We start from the raw sequence: 27,940 nt of genomic DNA, 5'->3' as shown, positions 1-27,940 counted from the left end.
CCACATTTAGCTGTTTAACACCAACAAGCCCCCCTAACTCTTTATTAAAAAGCCCCCCATGCAACAGTGCTTTTACAGGCATTTGGTGTAATAAAAAATAAAGAGGCAGAGAGAAATATATTTGACGAGTTCCAGATCCTAAGCATGTTGTAAATCATGTTACTGGAACAGATAAAAAACCTGTTTTTTGTTTCACAACTTTTGAAAGCCGAGCAGTTGCGAAAGAAATTCAGCTTGATTCATCAGTTTGATCAAAACCTTTAAAAGGTTATGGTTGAGCTCTCTGCGGGGGCTCCATACTGTTTTAGTTGTTTTAGGGCCCTCGACATTAAAAGATTGACACAGAAACACATAATGAGGAGTAATGGCAGGCGGGACGAGCCAGCAGTAAGCTGACAACCGCTCAGTCCAATTAACCAAAGTGAATGGGCTAATCCTCCCCTTGACTCCAAACACTGGGAGATAATTGCCTGCTTGGCCACTCTGCGTGCATTTCTAAGAGAAAACAATGTATTGGCATGGAAAAAACAAGACAATAATGACCTTTCAAATCAGAACTAAGAAACAAGTTAGTCAGACTGAATGCTCATCGATTCAAAAAATGTCCACAAACACAAAACGATGTTAAGTTACGTTAAATTTAGACTGAGATGTTGACATGGACGGCATGTACAACTTGGAAACTTGTAATTAAAGTAAATGTCACAATATGCTTCAAAATATTTTTGTATGACATGTTGGGTAACCATATTGTTTTGAATGAAAAGGTGAAAAAAAAAAAAAGTCTGCCATCATAGAGAAGGTTGAAATATCACTCACTCTTAGCTGCCGCCTACACAGTCTGCAGACTGTTTACATGCACAGTTTAGTCAAGCTACACTTAAAGCTCGATTAGGTCATTTAATTGGTCTGCTGTCCTTGTCCCAGTATACAAGCTGCGGGGGAGAATCCATTTATTGATGAAGTCTGTCTGACTCCTCCACGGCAGGGGGAGATCTGCCCCGTTTCAACTAGTTGCTATAAACCTATATTATTTATGCAGTCTATGATATAGACCGCATCACAGTCACAACTGTTATAACTTTGGGGCAGAAAACCGCCGCGTCACGTACATATAATCAAACGATGCTGAGCAAACTCTGCCTTCACTGATTAGTTTTAAGCCACTTCAAATCAATATCAGTTTGATTTTGGCCCACACTAAATATTTTCACTGTTTTACCTTGCTGTCAGACAGCCCCTTACTGATTATACCAGAAACAACAGACCCCACTGAGAAAAACAGTCATTTCACTCCTCTGAACAGTGGAGCTGCTGCTCTACCGCTGCCTCCATCAGCTGTTGTGGAAGCTAAAGAGGAGACAATATCAAAATATAGTGAACACTTAAATTTTATTGATTTTATTAGGTGGTTAAAGTATGTTTTGCTTTAGCCCCGTCCATAGCAGTAAATTGCTTCGCTTCTGTGTCAGTGTTGTGGGACTGTACTTTACTTATCAGAGGAGGGGGGGTGGCTTGGATGTGATTTTTTATATAAAATAGACATAAAATACTACTTTATCAAGTTGTCTGTCCCTCACCTGACTCAAAATTAAAAACACATGTCCCTTTTTTTTTAAATGCTTGACCGGTTTTGCAGCACCTCTTCCCCCCCTCATAAGTAACGAACAGTCCCTATCTCTAACCACTGAGGGAGGCCGGCGCGGTGACTTGGGGAACACGCAGAACACGAGTCCAGTTAAAGGCCAACTGAGGTGTTTACATGACAAAATATTATCACATTATCTGGGTGTGTTAGACAAATTTCACAAAATTTGATTTAACACAATTTTATTCAGACTAACATGTTTACATGTATTTTAAAAGTCTAGATTTAGTCGGACTGACACAATAATTTCGACTTTATCTAACATCATGTGAACGCACTGACCGTCTGCTTCATGTTCTTCCACAAACGTCAAAATAAACCCCACACTCTCAGTGTGACCCGAGCTTAACAGCCTCACTCCACTGCCACCGACAACTTAACAAACCTGAGTTTTTTCTGATTATCTAATGCACTTTTCCACATTACTGTGAGCTCCACAGAGAACACTCACAATCCTGTTTCAGCTGCTTTTATAGGAGGATGCTTGACACTTTTGATGAGTTTAGCTTAACAAAATTTGCAGGAAATTTTTTGCCAAATTGCTCTTTGCCATTTCCCCTCATGTTTTAGAAAGAAATTACATCAATACTCAGAGCTCAAAGGTTTAAATACTTGCCAAAAAGCGTCTGAATACAGCACAAAAAAAATGTCGATCCAGGTTTCACAGGGTTAAAAACTTGACATGTTCTCAAGTCAAGCCCTTTCAGAATGGACCATACCTTTTTTTTCTCCCTTTTTAAATTCACTTTTGGCACCCAACCTACCAATTGGGAACCACTGATTTATGGGTTAATTCCTGCCAGCGCTTTGCCAGAGTTTAAGAAGGCCGAAAGAAAAAAAATGTTAGGAGGGAGGAGGAGGAGGAGTCCAGGAGCATGACTAAGGCGTATGGTGGCAGTGCCAGTAAAAGCCAGCAGCTTCAGCCAAGCAGACAGGAAAGAGGAGAAGAGGAGAGACGAGAGAGGAAGAAAGTTAAACTGGGAGAGCACAGAAGTCTGTGGCACAGGAGGGAAGAGCTGTTTCCATGCTACTGCAGCAGATGGCTGAATTGAATATGAAATTTCATAGATGGGCAACACATGCTGTCAATGTGCCTACTTCAGACTGCAGCCGTGGAAAGATGAAGAAGACACATCACGACAAAGACACCATTCATACTTATCATTCCACATGCGTCATATCAGATATGATTTCATGCAAGTTCTTTCACAAGTTTACTGTGTCTCATGAAGTTTTACTCCCTTAAACTAGTAAAAAATGCGTGAAGGAGAAGCAGTTTCTGGGTATCCTGTATTCTAAACTGTATTACTAGCTCCCTAAAAACTTAAAACCACAGAATCACTGAAGTTAAAGACTTTCCCCCCGTAAATGTATTTCTTGTATTGAGTGAACATGGTTTTTAATACAGTACATTTTATTATTCAGTATTTTAAATAATCATTGTTTCTTCAGGAAATCCAATCTTGTGACCTAATTATGTTTAAGGTACTATCCACAAAAACACTACAGTCATGTACAGTAGTCATCACACAGATATTGTATCCCTACCAACACAAATTTAGACTTATTACACACTTTCACACAGACAAAGACACACACAAGACATGAACAAACACCCCTGCCTCATCCCCACCCACAGACACATACATACATATAAGTAATTTTATTTTTTATTTAATTTTATTATCATTTATTGCTCATTTTTGTTCTATTACAGGGGTCAAGATGTGAAAGTGGCTACTTCCAGAGTCTTGCTTTTTTTACACCTTGTCAACACGCCACGCATTTCAAATGTTCCCCAGAGTTTGAATGAGGGCAACTGGACTAAAATTAGTCTTCTCTGTTTCTTTGTTGCATTTAAACTTTCTGGTTTGTGGATAGCTATGTGATCCACCTCACGCTCACATAGTGGCCTGAAGTGTAGACGGGGTATAAAAGTGTTCAATTAACCAGTTTTATATAACTAACCTTTATATAAAAGTGAAAACTCTGTGAGTGGAGAGGAGAAAAGAGAAAAAATGTCTGCTTCAACAGTCCTGGCAGAGCTGGTAAGCATACAATTAGAGAGGAAAAAGGGAGTTGGTGTAAAAAAGGAAAGCTGGAGCATGAGTTGGCAGTGGGCTGGACGCAGAGGAGGAGCCTGGCTCACACTGCAGCTCTCTCTCTCTGTCTGGCTGCAGTGACAGGGCCAGGCTGGCCGGCAGAGTTAACCTCAGCCTGGGAGCAGGGAACTGGCCCGGAGCAAAGCTTTTCAAGAACCAGATGCAATGAGCCTCCGGCAAAAACGTTTTCGTATTCTTATCCTAAAACTGACTCCAACTTTTGTGTCTGTGTGAGTGCTCCGAGTCAGATTCATCAAACTGTCTTCACTGGCCTGATGAGTGGCACTTTGCACAAGTAAATGTGTGTTCAGAAGATCTGATCATTAGTATAATCAATGCCCCAGTAATTGCCAAAAAAGGGCTACCTGTTCTGCTTCATGTGTGGGCAAGTTTCATTCACAAAAATTGTTACCAAAGAGTGAAAAGAAGAATTTTATACGCAAGTCCCATTGTCAGAAATTAGCAGATAAAGTTTGTTCAGGCCTGATTCCAGACCGCTTTGAACGGGGAGCAGTAAGAGATTCTTTGGACTGTGTGCCGAATTGTTTCATATTTTCATCAAAAGGTAAATGAGTGTCTTATTTTAGGGTTTGAGGACATTTGGGCTTTGACACGACCTCAGCAGAGAGTGCGGGGGGATCCTCTCCGAGGAACATTTTTTGATGAACGTGCTTATTCATCCACTATGACGTGATACTCAACTTAAGGCCTGTGAGCCAAATCTGGCCCCACAAACATTTTCTAATTCACAATAAAAATAAAGTGATTCACACTGGGAATTGTTTGTACTTTTAGTAAACATAAGGTGCCAGTGTTTAAAATAGCAACAAAATAAGATTTGTTTCTCAAAAAAAGTGTCAATGGAGGATCCCCTACACTCCCGACAGAGTCCAAACTAAGACCCCAATGTCCTAAAATCCTAGAAATATTCTAAAATCCCAGAAATGTCCCTAAGTGCTAAAATCTTAGAAATGTCCAACAATCCTGGGGCTGCTCCGACTGGCCCCTGGCCTCCTGTCCTTTTCCAAAAGTGGCCCTCAAGCAGAGCAAGTTGAGTATCCCTGCCTTAGAGACAATAAGCACACAAAGTGAGAATTATTTGGGGCTGAAGACACCAGTGTTTGGCGTTAGTGGGGCAGACGGAGCATTTGAGGGGCATTTTATCGTGCCACTCCTGCTTGCACGCCCAGGAGGCCAGCTGTTATTCGAGTGACCTGCGACAGACCGGCTCTCGCATGCACGGTGTACCCAAATGGTGTTTTAAGGTGTTAGAGAGAAGGAGAGAGATTAGAGCTGCAACGGTGCTAAAACGCTCATGGACGGGGATCGTTTTTGTTTTAAGACTCCTTCAATTTAAAAAGGAGTAGTGTGGATTTCATTGCCCTTCTGAGTTCTGCATTTAACGATGAACAGATATTTAATTTGTTTAAAACTGTCATCTTTGTCGTTTAAAAAGTAACAATATGCCTCATAATAGACTGACAAAAAGCGTATACACAGAGCACTTAAATCAGGATAAATGAAGTAATTTGCAAAAACAATAATACCACATATTGCACTGTTGAGTCAGTCTTACAACACAGGGAAAATTCCTTCAACGAAACAGCCGTATATGGCAAACAGTTTCGCACTATATTTATCTGAGTATCATATTTTATTTTAGTTAATTCCAGTATCATATTTCCACTGAAAGTTCACTCAGATGAAAGCGTTATTGTTGCAGGAGCAGCACTGTTGATGCTCATGTTGTCCCTGTCCCCTGTGAGACCTCTTGTCCCAGCTCAGGATATTCACAACAGACACTTTTATTTTTTTACTGACACAAAGTCGTTCAACTCTTCACAAACCTGACACTCAACACGAGATACAGGCACAATGAAACTGACACAATCAAACTGGCACCGCGGTGATCTGATAACCTACTTTGTGCCAGCCTTTAAACCAGGACAGGCTCCACTCGATGCCGCCACGTCTCATTCACAGCGCTTCAGCTTTCCACAACACAATAAAAATCACTCAGCGGTAACCTCATTTACTCTCTACACCTTCCAGGAAGTCAAAATTAAATCTGATGGAGTACACCTTTGCATTTAAATCACAACGTATTTAGGTCTGTAGCCTTGGTTGTGTTTCCTTTATTGATCCATCTATCCATCACATCCTTGAACTCGACTGATTAACACCTAAACATCTGAAAAATATTGGGGTGAACGCCCGCACTGGCACTGGTTTAATTAGAAAACACTGCTCCTGATGTCCATACATTTTTACTTTTTTTCCCATAACTCACTTTTTTTAGAGCAATGCTTGTCCCACTGGAGCACAGAGGACACTTTCATTTGGCAACATAAAGGATGCACATAGGGAGAATCCAAGACCTTGATGAGGTAACACAGATCACAAGCTGTCCACCAGGTCCCCGTCTATAGGCAGTCGCTTAAAACCAGCACAGCAGAGACAAGAACCATCCAGATTTGGAGTGATAAACCATTCAGCCGACAGGGAGCTCCATCCGTGTTCATGTAGGCATTAGGACTGGACCCAAATATTCGGGCATTTGTGATATTTAGTTGTCAGTTTAGGCATTTGGATATTCCTTCTTTTTTTGCTGAGGACTAATGCAGTTTCAGTGTTTGTGATCCTGCTGCTGTGCCTGTCACACTCAAAGCGTTCTGCTGTGAGCAGCACCGGAAACAAACTTCAGTATCTTCTATTATGAGGACGCTTATCATTTCGGATGCACAATGAAACTGAACAGACGAATTTAAAGTGCTGAGGTTATTTTTTGTAAGTGTCACAACCGCAATCAAGCAATTGGAGACACACAGAGCTCTCTGTCCCGTAACGCTCCATGGCGCACGGTGTCTCCCTCTCTCCTGACACAGAAAACTGTCGGGATGAGAACGAGTTGCTGCCTCACTGCACGGGTGAAGCTGTGACCCTAACTGACGGTGAAGCTGTAGAGAGCACGGTCTCTCCCTCACCCAAGCTCTGGGGTGCTGTTGATTAATAGTGAAGCTCTGGAGACAAGAAAATGGTTTTCGGGACAGCCCTAAGAGGTATATGTGTACATATAAGAATCTAATGATGAGAATAACTGAGTCCTAAGCCAGCCTGAGTAGCCTGATGGCCAGGAGGGGGAACTGATTTTTACCTTGTGGAACTTTTGGGCAAAACGAATGCGATACTTTCTAAATGTCGATAAAACACAGTTGTGAGATGACACGCGACGTTTCTCGTGATGTTATGTGACTTCTCCTCTCAAGATAACATTCAAAGAAGCATGGCGATGGATGTTCAAAACATTAGCTGCTTTATTTCTACTGCAGCCACCGCACTAGCCGTCAATATTTATAATCAAAGGCGAAGTAGGCGTGTTATGTGAGTGATAATGCTAAGGGAAGCCTCTTATTCGTGGGAGCTTTCTGACCACTGACTGGACTACTGTTTGAAAACAAATGAATGCTGCAGTCCAGCTACAGAGTGTTAACTTGCTGTGCTTCATCATGCTGTGTGTTGTGATCCTCTTACACAAGCTCCTGCCAGGGCGCCAGAACACGTCGGAAATAGAAGCTGACTGTTTAGGCCGACAACCAAAATGTTAAACGAGCCTTTCTTAATCAGGCAAGTTCCAACTGTGGCTGCAGGTAACGCATCGTGCCTGGACAGCCAGGATAAAAGGGAGGATGCTCTTACTCTGAGCCAACATGAGATTAAGCATGAAAACATCAGTCAGTCAGGGGAACCAAGTGCATGTACAAGTACATGTGTTTTAAAACACACACACATTTTTATTTTATCTTGTCTTTATCGCACTTTATTCATTTCATCAGCACTGTACGCAAGGCTGCCATAGTTTATTTGTATATGATATTGTATTCTTGTATTTTAACTTAATACATCTTAGATTCTCATTTGATTTTCTTTGATAGATTTTGTATCAACATTTAATACAGATAGCATTACCATCACTGTCATACCACTCCATAGCATGGGGAAAAATAGACAATGAAGGCATACAATTTAGTTTTTTATTAAAAGATTAATATAACAAGGCTACAACATGACAACGTAAACTTTTCCTTTTATGTTTAGTAGCAGAAAACACTTGTTATAATCATGATACGCTATTATATTGATTCTTTGGACGATATGATACTGGGGGTCGACAGATATTGGTTTTTCAGGGCTGATATACAGATACCGAGTTTTAGTAGTTAATGAGACCAATATTTGGAACCGACATGCATCTGCAATAAAAATGAAAATCTTTATGTCAATATTTAAAATTCGGATTATAACAAACCCCAACACAAAACTTCCCAGCAACTTTTTTTACAGGCAAGTGAAAATTTAAATAATAAATGAATAAATGAAATAGCTCCTTGAGCATTTAAGAAGTAAAAGTTCCTCCCATGCTGACGCTTTCTTTGCACTTTTTTAATTAATTTTATCAGCCATCATTGAAATAAAAATGCTGATACAAATAATCGGCAAAATGCCAAATATTGGCCCGAATATTCGGCCAGGCCAATAATCTGCCAACCCCCAAATTGTACTATATTTGCCGATATAAAATACGCCACAATACAGATTCAGTTTGATTAAATTCAGGGACCTGTGATGGAGATGAGAAGACTGCATCATTTGCATCAATACTATTGGATCATTTATCTGACTGTCACATATTCAAAAGGCATTAAAGTGCAAGTAAAACACAAAATCCGGAAGCTAAAGCCTGTTTGAAACTGGAGCACTATGACTGAGTGACAGAAGAGTGAGAAAGTAGCACCAATAGCATTGATGCTGAGATAATGACTAATGAAACCGTGTCAAATAGAATCGATATGTATTGATAAAACTTTTTTTTTTCCAGCACTAGAACTAATCATTGATGTCACATTGTATGTATAAGGCTAAATGATTTTTACAGTGGGAGGGTGTTTAACTCCTCCAGATCATGGCGGTTACAGGGTGGCGATGGCAGTACGTTTCCTCCTATTTACGCCGACACGGAGCCAGATGTGATGATGCTGCTGTGGGTGTGTGAATGAATAATCTGCCAGCTCAACCTCTGTCCACATCATCTCTGGAGAGTCTCTGGACAGGATGCACAGACACACAGCACTGCGCGGTGCTGCAGAGGGACTGACAGTTTGTGTTAAGCAGCTACAGCAGAACATCATCATCATTATTGCAGTTACCGCTGGCTTTATGCATACCGCTGCTGATATTAAAATGGAAATATTCCAGTTGTCTTTGCATCATTTGACACAAAAATTCCCCTAAACAAGCATCATGTGTTTGCCATATTTGATATATTCATCTACAATTAAAATTACATAATTTAGTTATTACACTTCAATTTGCAACAGGGATTTAAAGGTGCAATAATTCTTTATATCACTGTATTAACTGCAATATTTGGTGCAATCTTTCAACTATAGCAATCCGCTGTGAGGTTATTCAAACATGCAATATTCTTCCAACTCTTAAATGTAGGCTATATATTTATCATGTGACACAGTTGTTAGTTGTCTTGTCTTTCTTTTATGCTCTTGACAAAATAGTAAGAAAAATAAAGTGTAAAAAAAGAAAATAGGTACTTTTTAATGCATTTTTTACTTTAAAATGTTACTAATTTCTTGCTCATTTTGGGTCAGTTCTTTTTAAGCTGCTCAGTGTCTTAATTTATGTTTTCAAGCCAGTTTGCTCGGGTTGCAGTGGGTTAAACAGACCAGTGCAAGTGCACAAATGCAACAGTTCTCATCTCTTTTAAGTTAAATTAAAATCCATAAATCTAATTTAAATCTATTATATTTTTGCAGTTCTGCACAGCATATCTGTGTGCGTGACTGCATGCTGTACATACCACTGCTTCCTCCGCTATTTGCAAACTAAGATTTAAGAGAACGATAACTCATTCATCAGATTAGATGTGAAGCCATGTGCAGCTGGCTGTGAAAGAGAGGCTAATTAATATGTACAAATTGAAGCGAGATAGGAAGGGGTAAATGGGAACTCAGTTAATCCTGAAGAACAGAGGCAGCACGGTGAGAGGACAATGGTGTTATTGTTGGCCGGATGAAAGCGCCTGCAGCAGCGGCCGCAGGTTTGGCAGCCCTGCAGGCCACTCAGGAGAAATTAGGATTAGGAGGTGGACTCATAGCTCTCAGCAGTGCTGCCTTGTGATTCCCATTAGCTGTGTTGGAGCTTGTTTGTGTGCTGGCATGCAGGGTGGGGATGGGATGGTCCCGGTGCTTCTGGGGGAGGCAGGCTCACCTCAAGGACGTTGTTACTGCAGACAGTCAGCAGGCTGCAGGGTGACATTCAGGTAGAACTAGGCTGGACACTTTCTCTTAATTTATTCATTTACTGTCACCAGATATTGGGTAATTTTAAGAATGAAAATAGGTTTAGCTAAACTCTAACCCCCCCACCTTATTAAATATAACTCTAAACGAAGTCATATTTATCTATCTTCTTGCAGGCAATAACAATGGGCCTTTTATTTTACTAGTGTCTTTCTGCTATGCAATGTGGCAGTGTGTATGCTTTGAAAAACCAATAATATAGTTTTTTTCAAGAATGAAAATAGGATTTCTTTGACCCATGCTCATATTTCTCATTATGTGCAGAGAAATGCATACTCTGCAGTGTGTGCTTAAAACCTCTGGGAAGCCAAATCACCCCAAAACCTTGTTAATATGCAATTTAGGATCTTACATGCATAATGAAAAGCATAAAAAAATGATCAGACATTAGCCTCAATCCAAATTTGAAATATCGTCATTTTAGTTTTTTCAGTTTGTTGAAGCTGGGTTGATTTGGGCGCGCTTATCCCTGATCCATATAACCTAATATGGATAAACCAATCAAAAATTCAAAGTCGGAAGTAAGTTGATACTAATTTAACATACCAAACTGAAATCCCTCAATGCTCCCTTCCATAGAGTGTGTTCAGAAACACTCACTTTGAGTGCTGGAGCGCAATCTGGCACAAACTGGACCTTTCGGAAGTTCAGAGAGTGTTAAATGAGCATATAATATCTGCTTGTATCGATCACCTGCCCCTTAATCAAATCAAAATTGTATCGTGGTAGACTTTGTGACAACGGCAAATATCGTATCATTGTGCAAAGATATAATATCAAATTGTGATGAGACCAGTGATTAAACCCCTCGTGCTTACTGTTAGGTGTCAGGTGTTCATTTAAACATGAGACCGACATGGAAAACTGTCACCACATTTATGTGAGGAGACGAGTGAGTGAGGCTCTGGATCGAATCCAACGCAAAAGCCTGCACGCTGGTCAGATCACTAACTCCATGGTGTGCTACATGCAAAACACCAAACACCATAGTTTAGCAGGAGCACGTCTGCCACAAGCACGCAGACAAGAAAAAAAAAACATAACAAGGGGTTATAGTGAAACTCAGAGGAAGGTGCCACCGCCACACACAGGAAGGAACAAAATCCTCAGCAGAATGAGGTACGATTAAACCCTGACAGAAAATAGAGCTTAATCAGAAGAAGCCCACCCACAGTAATGAAGACTCTTACAGGTTTCAGCAGCCGCTACTAGACCTATAAAATCTGTCTTTCCTCCCAAAATGTCATCATTCTGCATACCAGCTGACTGCTGCTGCAGCCACACACAGCCTGCGCTTCATGCTGCAGAGCTGTAATTCATGCTAATTCAGCACCCCGGCCTTCCATTTCTGTTTATTTTTGAATAGTGAGTGTAAACATCACCGGGCCTACTTTTAGCACGATGCGAAGGCACTGCTGGGGACACACAGAGGAGACGCACACAGAGCTGTGGCCACAGGAAGTCTGAAAATACATGCGGTGCACAACAAGCTGCCACAACAGGAGAGGACGGACACATACAGTACACAGATGCAGTGGGATGATGCCCGACGACGAGTCCATTATCAGGAATTAAAGGACGAAGGGGAGGCCAGAAGTGAATAATTATATCACACTCACACCATGGTCGTTTGCAAAGTAAAAAATATAAAACATTTATTTATATTTTTATGCCCTTTGCAATTAAAATCTTTTCATAAGCCATAACTCAACATCCGAGGGTTTGACTAATACTGACTTTTATCTGCACACATTTAAAACTGCATAAAATCCAGATAAGAACAAAGGAAATGTGCCAGAAGAACTCAAGAAGCCACAGGCTTATCAAAAAAGGATGCCACCCTCAACTTACGGAGAAAAACAAGCAATAACAAAAAAGAAGGAGAAAAGTCGAAAATAAATAAATAAATAACTGAACTTATATTACACAGAAAAACTGAACAGAAAAGTAACCAGTCAGTTAACAATAATCCAATAAAAAAGAGAAAAGAAATATATAGAACACAATGCAGAGAGAAGAGTAAATAATTTATATTATTATATACACAGAAAAACATTAGACATCATGAATTCAATTTAATGATAATTTCCTTTTAAATTTTTGTTACTGCCTCCCATGGCGACTTAAAAGCGAGGAAACTCAGCCCCTTTACGTTGCCTGTGTAGAGCAGGAATATCTCGCCGCTATGCTGCATTACTGTCCTGTATATAAGGTACGATTGCGGAACAGAGGAACAAACGTCTGTGTAAAAGGGACAGCTTGCAGGGTGGGGCAGGTGTGATATTTTGACGACATGTTATGAGTGCGACTCACTACTGATAGATTTAACTCAAACAGGAAGAACAGCAGCCGAAAATGTCTGCAAATTGAGGAGAAAATGAGGTCCAAGAGCTCCTGACCCCCTGAGCAGAGGACGAGATCAGCCTCCATAAAACACAGACGGTAAATGATTTTTGTTGCCATGTTTATAAAAGGCAGCCGCCGAGTATCACACTACAGGCCAACGTTGTTCCGTTGCATGTCATGCCCAACGCGTCTCTTCCTTCCGGACTCGGCATGCTATCTAAGAATCACACACTGAGGCGGCGAGCTTTGTTTCTGTATAAAACAAAGGGAAAGGAGGCATAATGAAGGAACTTTGTCACGGCCTTATCGCCGGATTTCTGTGCAGAAAGGCCGATGGAGAGATAGAGAGATGGGGGAGGGTGTAAGGTTTAGAGAGCATGTTGAGGCATCACTCATGTGTGTGGGAGGCTGACTTCCTGTGTGTTGGTCTAGCATGTGCACGTCAGACTGCTGATCTAGAAATACAGGCCCTCTGAGAGCTGAAACATTGAAACCAGAAAAAAAAAAACATTTTAAAGGAGGAAAAAATCCCTGATGGGTCACTATCCTCCTCCATGATGTGTGACTCAGTTTTTAGATCATAAAGTTATCCTGATTACAGCAATCAAACAGCCGACAACACGCATCGTGATACTGAATATTACATATGGTATCACAGAGTTGTGTCTCCAAAAGAATTAAGGGGAACTACTCATACAATGTAGATCAGTAATTCTCAACTGTGGACCCAAAGGCCAAATCTGGCTCCCCTATGGTGCTCTTGAAAGTTGGTCTGTTTAGTTTCACCAGAACTTAAAGTAGATACCAAAACTGACTTTACTGGGCTTGGTTTTGTCATGTCAGCAGAGATGTGAGACTGTCACACACCAGCCGTCAACAGATTGACTGAATTTCAAAAAATAAAAGACAACCACACACACACACACACACACACACACACACACACACACACACACACACAAACACACACACACACACACACACACACACTTACGAGGTGGACACAAACACAAAGACTCCTAATCAATGAATTCATTCTGTGACTGCTGGATGTACAACCCCGAGCGACTGTTTGCCAACAAGTTCAGCATGTCAAATTAAAAGATGGCATTCACAATGTTTTCCACTGTCCTCTAAGTGGCCAAAATAATCAGTTGTTGCTGGTTTAAGTAAAAGACTTACAAAATTCTTGGACTTCCTGAAAGTTTTCTATAAGCCCTCACTGAGTCAAAGTGATCATTAGCCGGCAGGCTTTCTAGATCACTCCCTACAAGGTTTTCATTTAAAAATGGAAGATGATCAAATGTGAAAACTACAGACTTGACGAGTCAAATTAGAGTGGAGAGAGCAATTAGGAGGAGTTTTTGGTCTCATGAGGAGGGTGAGTTTTTTGGGAACAGCCCCGCCAAGCAGACTGTGACAGCACATGATTCAGCAGTTACTGCAACGACAGTCAAAGACGCCGGTTTTATTCACTGCATCAGCTGAATCTACCCACTCAAACACTGACACTGTGTGCGTCTGGAGACCGAGTGCCTGCTGCACATGCAGGTGATTTCACATGCTGAACAGGACTTTACAAACATCTGTGCAACCCTTCAAGAGAGACCACTGTAACGATAAAGTGACCTTACGGACAGGACATCTCTTCTTGCATCAAGCATGCGGAGATCATGCAGAGACATCTATTATGAGACTTTGGGGGCTTTCACATTCGAGACATGAGCTCAGATCTGAGTGCACTTTGACCCTAAATCCAGTTGGCTTGATTGGTGTGAACACTTTGGACAGTACACATATGTCTGAATGAATAATATCCTAAAATTTTAAGGCTATATCATGATGCAAAATCAATATTTTGAAATGTCCTCTACATTAATGTTAACTACTAAAATACAAAATCACTGAATTACTGAGTTACTATAAAGTTAAAAAAAAAACAAAACTGCTGTCCCTCCTGGAGAAACACATGACAACATGACAGCAAGCATGATTGACAATCAAGACTACGTTCCCAAAAAAGGCTCAGTCTTGTCAGTTGTTCTGAATTATTTCGGTTTTGTGCCGTCAGATCTCGAACAAACCAAAGTCTGCACAGCTTGTTTAAAGGCTGCTGCAAATAAAGACAGCAGCACGACTGATTTACTTCAGCATGTCAGACTGAGGCAGTAGCTGAGTGGGAGAAATGTGTCAAGACTGCGTCAGATGGATTTATATTATTTGTGATTTTGTGATGGGAGTTGTTAAACTATACCAAATTTAGCTCTATGTAGGAAAAACACAGATTTCCATCTCAGCTGTAAACTTTTGTTTAGAGTTTTACCTTAAAGTCTGAATTAAAGGACATAAAAAATTTAATTGGGCTTCATTTCTCCATTCCCTTCAGACACGTGCTGAACACATGACGGAGATGTCTTTTATCACTCATATTTCAGATCTCGTGGAGTCTCATACAGTCACTTCATTCATTTCATTGGTTTCAAAGGGTCCTGCTTCATGTGAACGGCGGTCATGTGAGCAACAGGTCTACGGCACGGCCGTGTCTCGACATGTCAGAGAGCAGGCTGGTAGCACCAAAAGCGCTTTTCTCTGACGGCGAGGCAGCGGCCTTTCTTTCATAACTCTGTCCCAACATGGGGCCGCTGCGGTGGGCTGATTTGGTTAGCGGCGTCTTCTTATTAACTTCTCTCACAATGACAACACTCGCACAAGTCTCAACAATGACTAAATGCCATACGATCCAGCAGGCACAGCGCAAACAGTCAAACCGCCTGCTCAGTATCAGAAGTGAAGTACAGTTTCAGTGAGGGGGAAGCGCTTCTTTTTCACACCAACACTCACAGCACTCTCTGAACTGAACACATGCCAGTTTTGGGCTTTTTCCACACTTGACTTGAGTGTTTGTGATTGCGTGTGTTGCATTGTGTGCTCAAAGTGATTCATGAGCAAGCAATCAAAGCACTTAAAACAACATACCTGTGTGCCACTATCTAAACATCACAAAAAAAGGTTGTGTAAACATCACACAACAGTGCAGGCAACACACAGCGCACCAGCCAATGGAATGCTATTCTGGGAACCCGCTCGGGTCAAAGGTCAACCCACAGGTCAGGACCCACACACAGAAACAAGGATCACTGCGACCTCATGATGGTCATAATTCACTCTCACAGAGATCAAAACAAACAGTGCGTGCTCTCTTCTTCCATTCAAAAACACACAAATCTACCCGGCGGGGAAACAACAGTTAAAACAAAACAAGACACTTTTACCGAGCTGCAACGTACAATTTGCTGCTCTCAAAATGATGGCTCCAGAGGGGCTGAGCGCTTGGATTTGGATGTTAGCAGCCCAACTTTCACTGAAGCTTTGAAGAAAATCGTGCCTAAAGCAGATTGGTACGCACACAGTCGAGAGAAAATCTCGTGGAGCTGCCCTTCTGTCCTGCCTCGACTTCTGTAACCTTACTGAACTCATACATGACATAAGCAGTTAATCCACATAAACATACACTGTGTCTACCTGCCAACAGACTGCAGCCGCTCAGTCCAAGCATTTCTTCTCTTTGGTTGAGAATAATTCTACATGGTTGGTCATTAATACGAAAAAATATTTCAAACACAAGGTGCAAACATTTAGTTTCCAAAGAGGAATAAAAAACCACAGGGCCTGCATGATGTCTCTTTAAAGCCGGGCTTAGACTACAGGAGTTTGGGGCCAATTTATCCAAGATTCACAGCTCCTCACCAACGGCCCAACGTTGACCGACAGACAGCCGAGTGTCAGCTTGGTGTGTAAGGGTAAGCCAACCAGCGGCAGAGTAAAGCAGAGGAGGGTGGGTCGTTCCTTCACTATCCTAGGAAACACAAATTTGCCTTCCAAAAATTGAGGGAGAAATCCGGTCTGGGCCCTTGGTCTGTGGGAGCAACATTTGGCCTGGATTATCTGGTGATGTGAGAAGTTTACAGATCCAGTCTTAAATAGGGATGGGCATCGAGAACTGGTATTAATTGTGTAACTTTAATTCATTCTAACCTGATTCTAACAGAGCTAGCAACCTGCCCCTCACGATGACGAAGCTGCTGGCATCAGGGGATGACGTAGGATGTTAATTGTGGTGTCACTGCTGGCTGCTCTGCTTGTTGTAGTAGTAAGGTGGATGTTGGGTAAGACCAAGCGGTTAGAGTGTGAGCTCACTTTTCTAAAAGTCATAAGGGTGCAGCTAAAAGCCATTTGTGTGAAAGAGTAGCTCCACAAATTTAAAGCAAAGCAGCTAATGCTAATGTTAGTCCAGCGGTGGAGCCCCGGGGCCCGGGTGGCTCCGATGGCAAAGCTTCAGGGAGTAACCAAACTAAGCATGCAGGCAACACTCGTCAACACTAATAAGGCTGAAGCTGAATGTCACAGCTGTTGTCATCTGTTTTAAGCATCTAACTTAAAATATTCAATTTTATTTATTTAACCCCATAGATGACATCAGTAAAGCAATAGCCTCCACCAGAAACCATCACCATTTACCATCATGCAACGAGGGGGAGATGAAACAGGAACAGAGTATCACAGGGCTGCTGCCGAGTTTATCGTGAATGACAGCGATAACTGCTGATAGATATGCTGAGAATAATGTTTAAGCTGCCCTAATAACAATTAATGTTAATTAACAAGGACTATAGTTATGTTTTTTTGTTTGTTTGTCTGTGAAGATTCACATGAGAAGTTATATTGTGGAGAAACCTCACAGTTCACTCAGTTTGTGGAAGTCGGGTCAGTAAAACAAAAAGATACTTGACAAGTCATACAGGAAAGGGGAGAAACCTTGCAGTAATTTAATTGTATTATTTAAAATCTGTATGGTTACGTCATCACAGAGCAGTTGACAGTGCTGCCAAACAGCAGTAAACATTTTAGTCCTTGAGGCTAATGTTTGCTAGCACACTACTGTTGTTAGATATTGAAACTGACTTTTATATAACCGAGTTTAATTCTCACTCCCAGTTCTCCCTGAACGTGTTGTCTTACAGATTCGTTTAGCCTTCTGCTTTTTTTCTCACTGAAAAAAATAATTAACATTACAGTATGTTGTCGCACCAATTCAGTCTCAGTTTTGTTCGCACCTACTTCCCCAAAATATCATGTGAGGTGGTGCAGTCATGCTCCTTCTGGCATTATAATCTTAATAATATCCTGTAGTGTGTGATGCACTATTATTTTTATTATTAAATCTTGCATTGTGTGCATGTTTGAGATTAGAGAACATCTTTGAAGTTTCTCCTTGTTTGTAAAAGGCAACCTGATTTTAAAATGGACTTTTATTTAAAAAATCCTGTAGTCTGAGCCCAGATTTAGTGGGTCAAAAGATTTTCTCAGAGCTCAAAAGTAACAGGAAACGTGTAATTCTGCATTTATCGAACTGTACAGGCGAAGCATCTTCATTGAGAATATAACTCTGAAATACAGATGCTCATCTGTAAAATAATTATTCTCCTCAAGCAGCTCTCTGCATTCCCTGATGAACCATATCAACCGCATACCGGATCCTTGAGGACTCACTTTAGTTACCATCTGCACACCTTTACAGCGAAACACATTCCTACAACAGAGCTGCAGTAAATCATCCTTTTCTGAAGCCTCTAATGTTCAGGTTTGTTGACACTGTGTCAAAGTGATGTTGATTCAACTCTATTGTCACTTTCGAGTGTGGGCTCTGCGTGCTGGTGTTGAATTACACTGCATTATATTCCTGTTTAATGAGTTGTGATGCTGCACGCAGCTCGCCGCCGCAGAGACTGGAGGATGTCATTTACAGGTGTGTGTGGCAGTTAAAGTGTTGAATTGTCTGCATTAGACTAAAGCATCTTGAAGTCTGGAGTGCAGAATGAGGCTGTGAGCAGGAAGTATGCAGTTATTATCTACAGTATCTGTACTACTTTACTTTGATAAAATCATCCATCAGTGTGGTTTCTCATACTTGTCATGTTTACTGAAGCACTCCTCGTCTCAGGCTTAATGCCAGCAGGGAGACGCAGGGACGGTTATGTGACACATCTGCACCACAAAAATACAAAACCCACGTTGTGTTAAACTGGAATCACAAAGGGATAAAAAGGCTTTTATGGCATCGCTGGTATAAGCAATGCACAAGACTCCCCAATACTGTCTGCTCAGCCCTCAACAACTGCCCCGCCTACTGTTATTACTATTGGGTACTAATATGTTAGCTGTGGGCTCCAACGTGAGCATCTTTTTAGTTTTTTTTTAAAGCTTATACTTGTTTACCATTTGTCCAATTAAGGACTGCACGTACCTTTCATGCACATAGCACTGGTGCTACAAAGGTTGAAAAATCAAGGGTTTAAGTTCCATTTAAGCATTGATGGTGATACATGTGGAGCGGTGGGTTTTAGGTTTTAGGGTTTTCAGGTGGTTTTCCATGCACACATTTGTGCATGAATTTATGGTAGAAAATGCCATTATATTTATTAAGATATAAGTTATAAGCTTATTGTTTTTGTTTTAATTGTAAAGTAATTTTTTTTTAATTGTAAAACAAAAAATATTAGGCTGATCGGCCCAATAGCTTGCAAAATTAGCTTCACACAGATGGATACACACACACAAAACTAATGCATGATCACCTCCAGGTTTACACCTGGCAGAGACAATAACTAGCTCAGTATTAACACTCACTGGCTATCAAAGGTGAATACCAGTATGAAACAGCAACAAGGCATTTCGTCCAGCATTAAAAAAAAAAATCACAAACAGATGGCGTGACAAACAGCTATAATGACAGCAATACTACTACTGGATGTTGTTCAGGCTGAACAGAATCTGAATTTCTTGATTAAAATTGTCTTACGTCTCCTCTCTGCACCACCTTTTAACTTTCCAGCACCTTCACCTCACAGTTTTAAATACATCTGATTTACAGCTCTGTTTTGTACATAAGCGTCCTTGAGTCTTAAATGCAGATGGGTTCTGTGTCTGTTTTAGACATTAAAAATACAACATATAAACAAAATGAATCCGTCTTACCTCGTAGGACCAGACACATTGGACCCCAGCAAACCTCCTGACACACCGGCCCACCTCCACGTCCTCATGGGTGGTGTACATCTCCTGGAGACACTCTCGGATGTGCGGCACCATCCTCTTGAGGACCTCGCGGCTCATGATGACCCCCGGTCCCCCCATGCAGAAGTTCTCCCCGGGCTCCAGGGCCAGTTTTCCCAGCTCGTCCCGCGCTCCCATACCCGTTTGTCCCAAGAAGATGGCCTCGCTGCTGTTGAGGCTGCGCAGGAAGCTCTCTAACTTCTCACTCTTAATGTAGACGTCATCGTCGGCCCTCATGAACCACTCGTACTTGTCCAGGTAATGGTCGTGCATGTACTTAAGCATCATGAAGGACTTCTTCTGCGGCGGGTACGAGTCATCCACGTTCCTCAGAGCCACTATGGGGATGGGGATGGAGGTGTCGGAGCCCTCGCTGGAGAAGAATTCCACGCGACCTGGAATCGTCTGCGCCCACGTCCTGAAAACGCACATACAGAAACGACGAGTCAGAGAAAAGCGCACAAAACAAGCAGGTGGCATTATCCGTTTCATGGAACAACCTACAAAAACATGAAATAATTCTTCACAGTGACGGCCGCACATACAAATGCAGCAGCCAATAAGGGATGCAATGGTATGAGATTTTACAATAACCATCTAAGAAAATATTATTGATATATATGTTTTCTCCGTATCACAGTGTGACAGAATTATTATCAACGGTCACAATGACCCTTAAAGGAATGACAACAGAAGGGTTGATTTTGGTTGAACAAATGTTTTGTCACTATTATTAAGATCTGAAACCATCTTTTAATGGAAGTATGTAGGGCTGGACGATATGGAAAAAATCACAATAATTTTTTTCATATCAGTCGATATCGATGTATATGACGATATACATCAAATCACTATTTCTGTCGAGCTTAAAGGTTTCCTTTGACTCCTAAGAGAGATATGAAGGTATTATAAGCAGTGATGCACGATAATGATTATTTCAACCGATACCGATAAACCGATAATTTCCAGCTTCTTGTGGCCAATAAGATATCGATAACTGAAGACTGAGAGCAGAGCGCACACTTAAGGAGACACCGGCGGAGAATGAGAGCGGGAATGAGAATGAGAACCACTTCTTTTTATGGTGTCAGCTATTAATTCACACAAGACACATTCATGGTTTTTCACACATAAAAAAAGCAATAAAAATGCTAAATCTTCATCCCTCCAACGACCAAGGAGTGACATCTACTATCTCCAAGGGCAGTGTAACGAAATTAGCTGAATTAAAGAGTGAGCGATTCCACGAAGTCGACACGGACACCAACACTGGTCTTTTCATACTACATTAGGCTCATACATACACGTGTTTTCATCAGACACGTGAGATACTAAAGTGACTAAATCCACTGCTTAAACAGGCGGGGATGAGAAAATGTAATGCAAAGCAATGCTCCATCTTCCATTTATGGAAAAAAAAGATTATTTTATGCTGACAGACTCCTTAACACATCACAGGAAACAACAGACAGAAGCTACAAACAACTTCTCAGCACATCAAATTCTTGAAATAGAAGTGGGAGACTTTTTTTTAATTATTTGTAAGCCAGCCAAAAGATAACAAATTCATTAAAAACTAACAGCTTGTGTCCTGCTCCATATGTCTGACTCATGGGGCTGAAGACAGTCCACCGGGATTAATCCCAAATAAATGTGTTTGCAAAGAAAGGAAGCTCGCACTGTATTCAAATCTTTACCACGGTTTTTAAAGTCCTAAATAGCTCCTGCTGGACTGTGTCAACACAGTGAGAAGCTGCAGCACAGACAAGTATGAGTCAGGCTTTTCTAAGCATGACTAAATTATGGGAAATGTTTAGAGTCTGGGGGAAAATGATGGCATGAACATTAACATGATAAATGCCACTGAAACTGTTCCTCTACTGAAGTGCAATAAGAGAATTAGAGCTGGGAAGTATCAGAGATTTATCTTGTTACTTTTTTTAATGTTCATCCCTATAATTTCCTGTGTGTGGTGGTCGTCTAACATGACATAGAAACTACTCTCATTCAGTGCATTCACAATTACCACAAATACTGCACGCAGATCTGCCATGGAGAAACAGAGCTATATTTCCTCTTAGCCCACATGGTAATTCCATTAATGCCAAAAATAAGCACTTATTCCAGGTGTTAGGTCTTTGAGATTGTATTAAAGGAAAAATTAGATTTAAAAGGTCCAGATTAGATTTAAAAGATTTTTTTTCCACTCTTTTTCTGATATTTGTTTTGTTTGTATGTCTGTGCCTGCCTGTTTATCCAGGGTCTGTATATGTATTTAACTAATTAGTCGTTTACTGTGGCCACAACCAACATGGGAAGTTGGACGGGTGGACGTTGGGAGGGTTAGCGGGATTTTTGTTGAGGTTTTCTCTTTTTCCTTTTCCCTTTAAAACCTGAGTTGTCATCACTTTTCCTACTTTCAGACGCCTTTCACAAGTAATTAAACCTTTGTAATCTAACCGAATTGGTTTGATTTCTCTCAGAAACGTGGGAAAAGGCAATGAGCGACTTGGTAGAAAAGTAGTAGATTTATAGATTTTTTTTAAAAGTTAGGGAAAATTGTTCATAGAATTATACTTATAATTTTCATAACTAAATATTTAAAATTAGTTTACAGATTATTGTATTTTTTAAGTAGTGTTTTCAGATTATTTCCTTTTTCAACTTTCATGTCTTCTCTCTTTCTCCCCCCTTTCACTCTTATCATCTGTCCTATCAAATAAAGCCGAAAAGCCTAAAAAAATCATCTTAAAAAAAACAAAAACAAGCAAACAAAATAAACTACGTCTACTGCTGAGGGACGGGTCATTTACAGTCCATTTATGTTTACATGCACTTTATACTGTGCAACAGCTTGATCCACAATGCACTTACAAGCTGCGGCACTTTAAACCTGCTGCTGCTTATTTATTGATATCTAAGACACACTTATTATTATTAATATGAATGCTTATAGTTGTTTGCCATTGTTTCTCATCTGTGGTTTCACTTGTTCTTATCTTAATGTTTAAAATTTAGCTTTCATTAATGTTTTCATTTCATTTTTGTGCAGCTGTCAGCCTGAGAGTAACCAAACATGATTTTGTTGCGCATCTACAACAACAAATAAAGTGTCTTGTGTCTTCCAGCACAGTCCAGATGAGTCCTTATTGAAACTAGAGACCCAGGAGGAGGCCTTCACGAGACAACTATCTGCAGCACCGACTGAAACTGTGAGCGCCAGAGCCTTGGAGGATGCTTCTGCAGAGCTCTTAAAGCATCCCTCTGGTGTAAACATTAGTACAGTGGCACATCTGCATGGAAACATTGACATTCCTTTGATATATTTATAGATTTTGCGATTGACACACTTATGCTTACTTCTAAAAACAGCTCTGTAGTGGAGACTAAGCTGTGGTCACAAGCTAAACACCTTTTCTCCAAAGCTCTCAACCAGCATCAGGTCAAGACCACAGAGCCTGACCTGGATTTCCAATCCTCTTCTGAATGGAGATGCAGCCCTTCACCCTTTTGCACGCCCTCCAGTACTTCCCACACAGTCATGTAAAACTGCAAAAGAGTTCACTTACATTTGAATTATTTTATTTTATTTTATTTTATTTTATTAAAATTTTCACTTGATTTTACAAAAAAAAAAGATGCTGGGAACTTGCTTCACATGATGTTGAAAATTTCAGTTTGATTAAACATTTGTTAAAGGCATTTAAACATAGTTTTGTGGCGTAGTCTGTTATGTTTGCATTTTTATTGTAAATGCATATCGGTTCCAAATATCGATTATCAGTTTTATTAACTACTAATAATCGATATCAGCCCTGAAAAAACAATATCTGTTGACCCCTAATTTTAATAATAAATTGATCTTTAAACTGACTGGCTACACTGTCTTGATCCTTGATCATCTTTGGGTTCCTCCATATTTAACAAGATACCATCTTGCAACTGGATCACACCAGTACCCTCGGTATCCGCTTGTACACTTCCTTATTTCTGGGGCTAAAACTTATGTAATGAGTGTAGGAATCAACGATGACTACATGAGAGTCCTGAGCCGCTGTGAGGTCCCCGTACATGTTGAGTGGAAATGTCAGGACGCCTCTACAGACACACATCAAACTCTGACTCAATATGACTCTATAAACAGTGAGGAAATGCCAGCTCTCAGTCAGACTTGTGATGTGGTTCTATCGGGTGGCTGCTGAAATGGAAATGTTTAAGGAGTCCTGGTTGGCACACGGTCTCGGTGAGGACCTCGTGCAGCGGGCCTGTGTGTGGGTCATTCGGTGCAAACTCGCACTGTGCAGACAAACATTGTTAAAACCCACAGAGCTCTATTTTAAATGCCAGTGGAGATCCTAATACTTTACATAATTAGCCACTTATTCAGTCCATGGGAAAATAATAGTAAAGAAAGACGGTTCTGACTCAATATATTTGAGTTTTTGACTCAGCATGTCAAAACATGATGATGTCACCTTCGACAGTGGTTTCCACTCGTTGTGAACATCATACAGCTTCCACGAAAACGCAAAAAAAAATTCTGCTACTGTCAGACACGGTGGAGTACAATTATCTACATGAGGTGACAAAAAGGGAAATTGTATGGTAAAGAATTTTGATGGCAGTTTGCATGGGTAACAGTCACCTGTTGCAGCATATCTAAGATTTTAGCTTGTTACCTTGCAGTGTCATTATCAGTGCATAAACTAAACAAATCCTGCAGCAGCTTGTTTGGTACGTTTTTCTTATGAATTCCCTTAAAAAAACAGCAGGCTGCGTGGTAGTAATCAGTATGGATCAATGACAAATGCTGAAAATGGATAAAAGGACGGGACCGTTCTTTATCAGAGGACGGGGGTGACTGGGTGTGACTGAGTGTTTTTGCTTGAGCTTCCCTGAGTGACTGGTGGAAAATGCACGGCCCTCTCTCCACCATAAATTAGTCATTAGATCCTAAAAACTGACCTTTGATGTTTGAAAGGTAAAAGTTGAAGATGAAATCCTGGAGCTGAAAAATTGCCTTTTTTGTTTGCTTTTTTTGGTAATGGGATATAAATACTTTAGTGATTTTAAACACAGGAATATTTAGACAGATAGTGCCAGAAAAATAATGTGTTTTTTTGACTGTGTTCTAATAGAAACCCAAAATAAAAGTATTAACCCAAAAATTAGCACAATATGGGACCTTCAAAAACTACTTCATGCATGTCAAATAATGGTAACTTGACAGTACATGGCTAACAGTAACCTTGTAGGACAATTTTGAGGGATTTGAACTCATCACTGAGCTGTTTTAGTCATTTCAGCATGTCGGTGCATTGACTTTACATGTCATGAAGCACTTCTTGTTGACAAAAGGTGAATACAGGTATATTTATGCAGACAGAGTGAGAAAAATAGCGTGTTTTTTGACCATTAAAGCATGAAAACATGTTTTAATAGAAACTCAAAATAAAAGTATAAACCTGAAAATAAGCACAATATCAGACCTTTAAAAGTTTCTTATGTGTGTCATATAATGGCAGGCTAACAGTACATGGCTAACAGTCACCTGGTAGGATATTTTGGGGGGATTTTAACTCATCACTGAGCTGTTTTAGTCATTTCAGCATGTCAGTGCATTTACTACACATCATGAAGCACTTCTTGGTCACAAAAGGTGAATACAGGTGTATTTACACAGACAGAGTTAGAAAAATAATGTGTTTTCTGACCATTAAAGCATGAAAACATGTTTTAATAGAAACTCAAAATAAAAGTGTAAACCCAAAAATGAGCACAATATCAGACCTTTACAAGCTAATTATGTAAATTCAATGGCTTTAAGTGACCTTGTAGAACATTTTTGAGGGATTTCAACAAATCACAGAGCTGCTCTTGTCATTTCAACATGTCAGTGCATTACCTATGCATGTCACGAAGCACTCCTTAATGACAAAAGGTAAATACAGGTATATTTACACAGACAGAGTGAGAGAAATAATGTGTTTTTTGACCATAAAAGCGTGAAAAAATGTTTTCTTAGAAACCCAAAATAAAGTATAAACCTGAACATGAGCACAATATGGGACCTTTACAATCTACTTGTGTGTCTAAAAAGGGATGTTTGGGGATTTTAAGGGCTATCAGGTAGGATAGGGGTTTTAACAAGCTGTTCTAGTCATTATGGCATGTCATTAACTGGTGATATATTTCTGTATTTTCCTTCTGAATTTCTTCAAAAGAAAAACTTGGTGCTAGAAATCAGTTTGGGCTAAAGACAAACGCTGAAAATGTGTAGAAGTAACCGTCGCTAGCTAAGCTGCCTAACGGGCTATTTTGTCTGAAAGGCCCGTAAACCGAAGTGTTTTCTCGGTTCAGGTGACCCTTTAAGTAAAGCTCCGGTGTTACAGAGAGATTTGTGAACCGTTATATTGACATAAACAGTTTTTTTGTGTCCGCTGACACGTCACGTACCTGTGTGCCGCCACGGCTCGGCTGTTCAGGTACTTCTGGGCGGTCATGACACCGACGAACAGGAAACTATTGGACCGGGAGCCGCCGGGCTGCTCGGTCGCCGGTGAATCTTGCGGCCATAGCACTCCGCCGTATTCCTTTCTGTGTCCCCCGTTGAGTCCTCCACAACCGGCGGGGTTCGCCTTCCGTTTCTGTCCGGCTTTCTTCAGCTCGGTCGCCTTGGGCAGGATGAGTCTGGACGCCAGAGTGAACCCGACCACCAGTCCGAGCAGAACACTGAACCATGCTCTTCGGCTTCGACCTGCCATTCCCCCAAAAACTTCACCAGCTCGCGGTATCCCAAAAAACACCGCGTCTGTGTAACCGAAGCAGTCACAAAAACGGAATAATAAATAACTAAAAACGGTCCCGTGTGTGCAGACAAACCGGGTTCACACACACTCTCTCATAGTAGAAAAGCCCTTTTCTTCCAGTTGCCTACGTAGCATCACAGCAGTCTCCTTGAAGCCGCCACCTGAACCGCTCTCCGCCGCCGCGTCCTCTGCTCAGCCCGCGGTCCGCCGCCACCGACACATCGGCAAACTTCAGCGCCGAGCGACAGATGCAGCAGAAGCGTCTTTCTTCGCCCCGAACAGCGGCCACATCCTCGCCATTATCTCGCCGTTGGAAGAATGTCGGTCTCGGACTGTTGAGACTGCTGATCGCGAAGGATTTAACACTGGGTTTGGCCCGACGGGCTCCCCGTAGAAACGCGCTGACTGGCTGGAGGGATCCTTTGAAGTGGGAGGGGCCGGAAGTACTTTTTCCCCCTCCATTTTATTTTATTTTATTTCAATCAGCGTGCAAAATCACAATGTAACCATCAAACATTACATACGACAAGACGATATACTTGAATTATTTTAACTTTGTTTCTAAAACTAGTGTTTTATCCGTTCTTTTCGGCGTTGCCAATGGCTCTAAACACTACACTACCCATGAGCCTCGACCGCCGTTGCCATGGAGAAGAATCCAGCCCGAGGCGCGAATCACAGCCGATTCAAAACGCCTCGTTGTTGCAATTGTTTACAAAACATGGCGTAATTTTGGCCGAATTGAAATAAAATTTATCACAAAATGAAAGGTAATTGATTTAAAATGCAGATTAAAATCTGTTTTAGATTCCGCCGGTCGTTTGGAATGCACGTGAGAGTTTTAAGGTCGGTAATTGGATGTTTCTTGCCGAAATGTTTCATGGGAGTCGCAGTTTTTTTCCGCCCCGAAGATAATTTCATTGTGGTTAAGTTCCAAATTTTAACCAATTTCTGTTAGAACAAATTATTAGCTGTTATTGCTTTAATGGCTATTATGAGGCCAAAATTTTAATTATTGCCAGACACTGCTTCAGCATGTAGTAGTATTCTGAAAATTGAAATGGACAGCAGAAATTAGAATAAAACTATAAAAAGTTAAACATCAGAAACAAGACCCATTAAACAAAAACAAAACAAAAGAAGAAATATAGTGTCAATCTTTGACGATCGAATAAAATGCTTAATATATTAAACATTGAAACTTTTTTAAAGGCTATATGCGAAGTATAAGCCAAATTTATTATTATTAATTTATTAATATATATATTTATTTTTATGTTAAATCTGTCACGCTGTTGTCTTGACCAGGATTCCCTTGAAAAACATTTTGAACTTCTATTCCTGGTTAAATAAAGGTTAAATCAGTACAGATAATGAGAAAATATAAAGATATTTTCCTTTCCACTTTGGCCTGTCACTTTGTTTTGCCACATTACATGACTCAACTGTTTTTTTTTTTTTTTGCCACATGACAGAAAACATAACCCATCAATAACCAAGTCTATTGTCATGTAGAGGCTCCACAAACACCTCTCTCCGGTCTCCAGC

At 40.7% G+C, this 27,940-nt stretch overlaps 1 protein-coding gene across 1 annotated transcript; it reads right to left on the bottom strand.

Moving 5' to 3' along the window:
- Nucleotides 1-1,290: 1,290 nt before the first annotated feature.
- chsy3 (chondroitin sulfate synthase 3) lies at nt 1,291-26,737 on the bottom strand. Its single transcript, XM_042487234.1, has 3 exons — nt 26,040-26,737; nt 19,506-20,001; nt 1,291-1,350 (listed from the first exon to the last, which is right to left on the bottom strand). Exons 1-3 carry the CDS (start codon nt 26,345-26,347, stop codon nt 1,291-1,293), a joined length of 864 nt encoding a protein of 287 aa, XP_042343168.1. The 5' UTR covers nt 26,348-26,737.
- Nucleotides 26,738-27,940: the final 1,203 nt, after the last annotated feature.

Source organism: Plectropomus leopardus, chromosome 1, assembly GCF_008729295.1.
Source record: "Plectropomus leopardus isolate mb chromosome 1, YSFRI_Pleo_2.0, whole genome shotgun sequence".
NCBI lineage: Eukaryota > Metazoa > Chordata > Actinopteri > Perciformes > Serranidae > Plectropomus > Plectropomus leopardus.
Note: the sequence above shows the minus strand (reverse complement) of the source record. Positions and strands in the feature narration are given on the sequence as shown.

Bases quoted from the DNA above. Each gene is read 5' to 3' on its own strand.
- chsy3 (XM_042487234.1), bottom strand. From the start codon at position 26,347: ATGGCAGGTCGAAGCCGAAGAGCATGGTTCAGTGTTCTGCTCGGACTG. The intron at 20,002-26,039 runs GTACGTGACGTG...GTGCGTTTTCAG, and splicing joins CGAGCCGTGGCGGCACACAG to GACGTGGGCGCAGACGATTC. The intron at 1,351-19,505 runs GTAAGACGGATT...TCTCCTCTTTAG, and splicing joins AATGTGTCTGGTCCTACGAG to CTTCCACAACAGCTGATGGA.